At 30.7% G+C, this 8,912-nt stretch overlaps 1 protein-coding gene across 4 annotated transcripts in view; it reads right to left on the bottom strand.

Annotated features, from left to right (window-relative positions):
* LOC139484631 (sushi domain-containing protein 2-like) overlaps positions 1–8,296 on the bottom strand; it is a 39,445-nt gene extending 31,149 nt beyond the window's left edge. The window contains exons 1-2 of one of the 4 annotated variants that reach the window (XM_071268453.1): positions 8,169–8,249; positions 7,614–7,701 (exon numbers count right to left, since the gene is read on the bottom strand). In XM_071268453.1, the coding sequence (XP_071124554.1) occupies positions 7,614–7,616 (3 nt within the window). In that variant the 5' untranslated portion in view covers positions 7,617–7,701; positions 8,169–8,249. Of the gene's footprint in view, positions 1–7,613; positions 7,702–7,740; positions 7,802–7,851; positions 7,902–8,168 lie in introns of those variants that run through there. The other 3 variants (XM_071268452.1, XM_071268455.1, XM_071268456.1) reach the window with 3 other exon arrangements.
* Positions 8,297–8,912: the final 616 nt, after the last annotated feature.

Below are 8,912 nucleotides of genomic sequence, written 5' to 3' on the forward strand. Positions count from 1 at the left end.
AAATGAGACAACTCTAGTCTAAATTCGACAAATAAAGTTTGTCGGTAAGATAAATTAGTTACATAGTGTAAACGTGACCTAATACGATATATACGGGGTCAGTAAATTGCATATTTGGTTCGATCTTTGCTCTCACCCCATATGGCATTAACTGACCCCGTATATATCTATTTGGTCACAAACACACTATGTAACGAATATTATTCTTAACACATGTATATTACGTTATTTTTTGTCAAAGAGTTCCATTTATTTTACCTTAAGCCATTACAGCAGATTTCATTCAGTATGTAGCTAATGGTAATATCTTTGGTTAGCTTGCTTGTTAGCTGAACCGTGAAGTCATTGTTAGGTAAGGTAAACTTCCCTCCTTTAATAGTAGACTAGCCCAACAGATAAAAAATATATCTCTCTGTAGGACTAATGTTTTTTAAGCTACTTTTAAAGGAGGGTAGTATACCTTACCTAACAATGACTTCACGGTTCAGCTAACAAGTAAACCATAATTAGCAGTCAAATTAATGTTTACTAATTTAAATGACACTCTAATATTTGATTTGTAACATACTAAAACGTATCTCCTAATTACCAAGAGTATAAAATAAATAATTACGACTGCATGGCCTTGATAATATGTATCAGCATTTTGTGTGTATATTTGTTTATACGTCATCCAATTAAGGGGTTATACCACTATTATTTTCCCTTTTTAGTCATTGTTAAAGACTTTTTCAAATTTAAGAAAAAATGTGTGTATTCCATATTTAGCATCATTTTTGTTTCACATAAAGAAATACTTGGCATTAGTAACGTTTTATCCTGTCCGGAACTCCAGACAAAATTTCACATAACATTTCATTTCATATAAGATAATAACAATCACTGGCAGTTAACCAATAATTTTTGACCCCTTTCTTTCTTGTTTACAAGTCACAGTAACCATGTAACCTCAAAAGCTCAAACACATCAAACGAATGGATAACATGTTATTATTGAAATAATAAACTATTGAAAGGAGAAAACTAACGGTTTAATTTCTAACATTTGTTTTCTCACGTATACGGTATGAGAAAAATAATAGACTTAGACCAACCACTAAATTACAGGTTAGTGACTTGAGACAGAAACATAAATAATGTGGTGGGATTAGACATGTTTGTGAGTACTGAACCTTTCTTCAAATCTTGTACAGTAGTGCAACTGCACTTCATAAGAGCAAACTAAAAAATCAGTTGCAATTGGCAACAACTCAAAAGATTGGTACAAGGCACAAAAAAACAACTTAAATTATAATAAAACCACGGTCTCGTGTAAGTCTGCTACTAGTATTGCAATAGTTGTAACAGAAAGAGAATTGTAAGAATGAATAGCAAAATATTAATCATTATGTGGTAACAAAACAAAATATGTGTTTTACGCGTTTAGAGTACTTCGGTTAACATGTTTGATATATGTCTAACATTTTAGGATAGTATGTAAATCGATCCATTTAGGAGTTGTGGTATGATTGACAATTAGGCAACTATTCAATTGATTCAAAACAAAGTGGATTAAAAACTATCGGTTATTGTTCAACATATTATTATAGGCCTCGATATGACAACATGTAAAACAATTCAAGCGACAACGGTCTCTAATTACTACAAAATAGTTAACGAAAACCAGATAAAAAGATAAGCAACCATAAAAAAAAAACACCCATTGAATTACACACTCCTGACTTGGAACAGAGACAAAAATGATATAGTGGGGTTAAATATGTTTCTGAACCTTACAAACAACTTGGAACAATGGTGTTTCAATAAACCATTAGAGCAAACAGTAAAACATCAGCTGGAAATGACTTGACTCGTATGATCGGCACAAAAGCAACTATTATTAAGACAAGGATAGATACATAGTACCGATCTAAGAACACTCAATTTACTGACAATTTATGGAAAGCAAATAACAAATAGTAAATAAATCACATTCTACCAGACTTTCACTTGTGGTAAAACAAATCAATTATGTATTTTGTCATAGAATTAGGTGCCGAATTAGACATCAATACATCTGGAAAGAATCGTGATGTTTGCTGAATGCCGTGATAACAAAAACGATGAATTATGACACAAACGACATTTCTTTATTTTATAAGCTACTCCTTTCATATTTGATGTGTTCCCTTAGTTTTAGTTTGTGATCCGGATTTGTTTTTTTTTTCTCAATCGATTTATGAATTTCGAACAGCGGTATACAACTGTTGCCTTCACACGTCTTATAAAAACGATGCCTTCATGTATGAGAGAGAACAAAAGCAAAACGATTTATTTCCAATTTGACATAATAGATTACTTTAATAACATCTGCTTTGCCCTTAAAGGGGCACTAGCGCTACGAGATATATAAAAAAAATCAAAACTTTGATTTTTTTTCTGTTCAATCAATAAGGAAAGTGAAATAGTTAAATAACAATTCGCTTTTTGCAGCAAAAAAGGTTCAATTTTGTCAAATTACGCTAAGAAACATTGATAATTATTTATTCACTTGCAAGTGAATGAGTCGACCTCTTTAAATCCGTATTCATGTGAACTTCAATTTAACCCCTTGCTACAGATTGACAACGCATGCATTGTACGTGTACTGGTTATTTAAAGAAAAAGAATGTCAACAATGAAAGTGAAACTACGGTAAATCTTTTGATTACTAATTCGATGCACATAAAATCATTTTTATACGGTTAAAAACAATGAGAAACATCTATTTTTAATGTATAAAATACAATCAAACAGACCTATAAAAATCCAATTGCACGTGTTGGTTTAATCTATTCATATCTTTATTTATGTTTACATCGCTAATATGGTCATCTGAGGTCAAATCGATAGTTAATTAAATGGCGTCTGGACAAAAATACACACAAAACGAACCTATATATTATCTACCCCTTGCTCTGTAAACTGTTTATTTTAGACTTTTGATAGTTTGGATAAATGTTTTACATGGTTATAAATCAAATATGAGAATTTGAGTCAAATCGGTGACCATGAATTTGACAGCTAGTGTCCCTTTAAATGTACTCAATTTTATATATGAAATTCCTGGTAAAAAATTAATGCACGCAATGTACTGTTACACAACTGTCACAGGTTAGGGATGGGGTAGGGCGCCCGCTAACATGTTTAACATCCGCCACATTCTGTATGTTCCTGTCCCAAATGAGGAGCCTGTAATGCTGAGGCCAACAACCTATTCTGAGGTATAAGAACAACATTATATATACAACTTAATAGTTATAAACCAGAATAAACCATACATCAGCTTTGTGTATATGTATCAGTCCAATGAAGTACGAGCATGCTCAAATATTTAATGATATCGATCTTATATTTAAGGGGCAACACACAGCCCTTTTCATATCGTTCTGAAAAAAACTATGTTATATCTAACGGATTTCATTAAATAAAATAAACAAAAAAACAAACAGACAAACACATATTTTATTACCAATCAAAGCGCCCACAAGGAGCAAAACAATCAAATTAACACATGTATATGCATTTTTCAACTGGAAACATCAACCCAAACACAAATTCTCAGGATATGCTAAGCTGATATTTCCTTTGTTATTTACCTTGAATAGAGCAACCAACCTCACATAACTGAAAAATTCTCCTTAGAAAACAACACGTTGTATTAACTTTACCCAGTGGCAAGCACAATAGGTCAATGATTCGATTCCTTAAATATAGCATCTTAGTTTTATTTTTCACAGTAAAACAACACAAACGTAAAGATTGGAGAGCTACATGGGATAATGAATTATAAGTTCTCCAATATACAACTTAAACTCCTGCAATCACAGACATAAAACAGAGCAATCAGATACCAAAGGGATGATAAATAATAAGAAGCCGAGGAAAAGCAGCACACACCAAACCAAACACAGGTAGTCAATGCAAGTGCCCAAAAATGGTAACTAGATCTTGCGAAACTGTTTTGTTGCTCTAAAACAAACACAATCATTGATGGCTTTTTAGGAAACAGCATAAACGCATTCGCATCTATCTATTGAATATTTAATCCTACATTAACCCACACTGATATATTTAGGTAACAGTTAAAAACAGTTTCTCAGGAAGAATACATACACGCATATATGACAACAATGCCGCTTATACTGGTTGTTCAAATGTAATTGTTAAAGACATTTTGTTTTAACTTAGCCATTATTTATTGAAATTATGTTTGATATTACAGTACATTTAAATTAAAATATTTGTAGCACTGAATTCATACACTAAGTAAAATGTACCCATAACTGGGGTTTCACCTTTGCATTTGTCTTCATAATCAAACTAATCTAATATATATATATCATCAAATATACCAGCCTTTCATGTATCGTTATGTGTAAGTCTAGACGCGCGTTTCGTCTACAATCACTGTGTCTAAACTACACCAACAAAAAAAGGTTTTTAATTCGGTACGGTGAAAGGCCTTTGATAGGGAAATTGTAGATTTCTATTTATTTTTTTTGTCATTTTTATGATATCGAAGAATGTCTGTACATATATAACTATTTTCTATTGTCAAATGAAATATTTTCTACAATCGTTTTTGATTAACGGAGAAATAAGTAAAAATGCATGTCAAAATGACAAATTTAGTGAACTCGAATATTTTTCATATCTAGTTAAATTTTTCACAAAATATGGAACGAAACATATTTACATGGTGATTAAAATGTATACATTTTTAGCACTTCAATTCTTGTATTTCTGTGTAAAACAACGACAGAAAAGGGTCATGTCAAAATGGAAGGGGTCAGTTTTGTCATTGATTTTTAATACACAATCAGCCCGTTTTTCTATGTATATGATGCGGTTTTGTTTTGTTTTGTTTTGAAATTACAAAGTTATTAAAAGCAAGTTTAATACAGATCTATACATTGTTTATTGAAATTCATCAACAATAAATACTACATATCATTTAGTCAAGAGTGTACGCAATTGAATTTATTTTGAATATCTGTAACATAGATAATTTAATAAAAATCATTTGGTCTGTTCTGTAGAGTTGTCTAATTGGCAATAATACCATATCTTCTTTTTGTATTTTGAACACGAAATGTTAATCTTAGTCATGGATATCAACTATTATCAGTGTGACAATCGCAGCTAATAATTGTGTTAGGGAATTGCTAAAATATGAAAACGAGGCCAAGGGTAATGGATATATAGCATATAGAAACATCGTAAGAAAAATGATTTGTGTGCGAGGTACACAAATGTATATTGCGATCAGGCCTTCTAACTTTTGACATATGAAGTTTCATACAAATAGTTCAAATCGACACAAACTTGCATTTCGACGATTCTGTAATATCAATTTTTAGACAGAGCATATTATTCTACTCACATCATTTAATTTCGCGGGTGTAAATGTTATCTTTTTTCTTATAAAATTTTAATTGAATAAACTATTCAGTTATGTAGCATAAGTGATGATTCCAGGCGGCTTATAAGTCACACGCCTACCCCTCGCAATACCATCCATACCTTTGATGGCCCCAAACAAATTACTCATGTTTTTTACGATTTTTTTATACTAAAAATCGTAAAAACAATAGTTATGAAATTGTTTGAATTACGCTCACTTTAAAAACAAATCATAAATACGTCAATATATATTGTCTATAATATATTGACCAACGTCAATGTACGATATTTATAACACAAGATACAACAAAACCTTTTTTTATAGAACTATTAATAAAATAATCACTTCTGCAATTTTTGAAGGTCTTCCACTTATATGCAAATGTGTACTTAATATTATCTTTCTCTCCCCATAATTATTTATTTCCTATGGTTATTCTGCAAGCATATACATTTTTCGTCTGAACATGGCTTATAATAAACACTTAGCCTGAAGAATATTTATTTCAAACGATATTAGGAAAGATTACATCCCTTGGTATATTGGATTACTTATAACGATAACCGCACTGACGTGCAAGAAAATCTCATATCAAACGTGCGTGTTTCAATTTTTAAGATCGTTAACTCTAATTTCAAAGTTTAACCACTTACATTTACATAATTCATATAAAATAACGTAAAGAGAACTCAATTTGCGTTATGACCTTCATTTCTATCTATCTCGCAATTAAAGTATTTTTTCTAATTCCAAAACAAAGTTACAATTATTTTTGTTGCAATAATGTAGGAATTCAAGGTATAACATATTCAAATAAATAATATGTTGTCCTCGGGAAGAAATCGTTTTTAAACGAGCCACCAGACTTCTTTTAAACACAAAAGATTAATTATGTTATTCGATTATTATTTTTTTATTCTCTGACAAAACCAGGTTCTGACTTCAGACATCTATGACAAATCGGCTCCTACCATTTTACGCATGACCCAGTTCCTTCGTTCCATACACAGAACTATTAAAAGAGGGACGAAAGATACCAAAGGGACAGTCAAACTCATAAATCTAAAACAAACTGACAACGCCATGGCTAAAAATGAAAAAGACAAACAGAAAAACAATAGTACACATGACACAACATAGAAAACTAAAGAAATAAACAACACGAACCCCCCCAAAAACTAGGGGTGATATTAAATGATATGGCCAAATGAGCCCCAATACGGATAGCTCAGCATGTGCAATACTAAAGACATTATCCTGTCGATATAAATAAAACGTTATGTTGCATTTCAGACAAGGCTAATATTGGGGCCAATACGTTCACTTCCGGTTTTAATTTTCTAACGCCATTACTAAACTTTAGGCGTATTATTATGCCAACAAACATCTATATATATATATTTTAACTTACACTCATAAATAAAACGATTAAATGATGTTCAGTGTTTTGAAATGTCTTGAAGTCTTGAAATTGAAATATTTCACAGCCTTTATAGTACAACTTTTAATATTTACACTGTTTCATTTCTGTTCATCATCAGTAAGCAGACGATCCAAGAAAAAGAAAATTTAAACTGTCTGAATTATTCTTCCAAGCTACTTTATATTTTGCCAGATAAAATGAATTTTAATAGCATTTATTTAATTTATAGACAAGAAATCAGAAATTACATTTGATAATGTTGACAAAAAATCCTTGGACGTGAATGTGAAAAGACAAGTTCAGATATGACATTCTATATCTTCTTCACTGTAAGTTGCTTATATTATTTTAATATAAATTAAAAGAATATACATCATTTAATAAATGTTTTATGAACTGGCTGTTTCTGTATTGGCCCTGCAGTATCGATCAGCTGTATTAGCACTTGACTCGAGTCTCGGGTCCTATATAATAATAAGGCAAATACAGAGACAGCGAGGTAGAAACACTATCATTCAAGTATTCATGTGCTCAAAGTGCACAGTTTGCCAATTCCATGTCAATATTTTTCTTGTGAACACTTACCGAGATATTGAACAAAATCGAGACAAGATTCACACAATTCGTCAGTTTGACGTGCATTTTTAGTTTTTTCTCCGTTAATCTAAAACATTTGTAGAAAATATTACATTTGACAATAGAAAATAGTTACATATGCATATATATTCTTCGATATCAAATAACAAATAAATTAACAAAAACCTACCATTTCTCTGACTAATAATGTTCCGTCACCGTACTGGTTAATATTTACCACCACACTAGACACAGTGACAATTGACTAATTAGTTGTGCTAAAAAAAGTTTGATTGGAATTCAAAATATTTAAATACCTAGCTAATGCTCATAAAAAAGTCAAAGAAGAATGCACCCTCGCACGTGAATGACTCTTACAGAATGGTTCTCACCTTATGCATGCATAAACATTCATAAAATTACTTTACCCGCTTCACACGTAGACGTTCATACCAATTATAGAATGATTAACCCTTGCGAGCATAACACTTAAATAATCATAATTCCCCCTTAAAACGAACATACCACTCATAAATTCATGATTCATCTTTTTGCGTCTAGAAGGAAGAGTTATAAACGATTCACCCACTAAGTCGTTTGATATTTAAACTTTGTTCTTTGATATCTAAACTAGTTATCTAAACTATATTCCTTGAAATTTAAACTAGTCATCTAAAATATATCTATTGATATCTAAACTAGTTAAACACAATTTGAAAAACAAATTTGAATGAAAGTTACTTACTCTTTTGTGCATTTTTCCTAAAATATATATTTAAATACGACAAATTTGTATAACAACAATTCTATTAAGCACCATACACCGGCCATATATAAATACAGCCTGCATATAGTGTTATTATAAAGTCATGTATACAATTACTAATTATTATAAAAGTTATAGTTTATCTGTAGTTTTAAAAATATCATCGAGTGGTGTTTATTTGGAGGTCATATACATTTGTGAAGGACGTTATTACCAAGTACAAAATAAGTGACATAAATGACATGTATTATGGATTCATTATATAATAGTGGCATTGACAAATATATGATAATTTCAGATAATTTTACAAACAATAAGTAAATTGTTATATATGTATTACATTTTGCATCAGTTAACTGCTTTCATAATTTACTCTACACAGTACTTTTAAGCTAAGTAAGAGTTCGTTGTTTGCCAAAACGAGGTTTTTGAAACCCAATGGAAATTCAAACTCTTTTCTTCAATAAAACTGATCATGTCATGGCAAAAACCCCCAAAAACGATCAAAAGACAAACAACATAATACAAAACAAAAGACGGAGCAATACGAACATAACAAATATCAAGGAATTACCTGTTAGTTATTACCTTCTTTCATTCCATCCTCTATCAGTAGAACTGGAGTTTATCCAGTAATATTTTTCTTTATATTTATAGTCTTTTCTCTATATTTATAGTCTTTTCTTTATATTTATAGTCTTTTCTCCTTATCTATAGTCTTTT

Source organism: Mytilus edulis, chromosome 8 (assembly GCF_963676685.1).
Source record: "Mytilus edulis chromosome 8, xbMytEdul2.2, whole genome shotgun sequence".
In the NCBI taxonomy this organism is placed as follows: domain Eukaryota; kingdom Metazoa; phylum Mollusca; class Bivalvia; order Mytilida; family Mytilidae; genus Mytilus; species Mytilus edulis.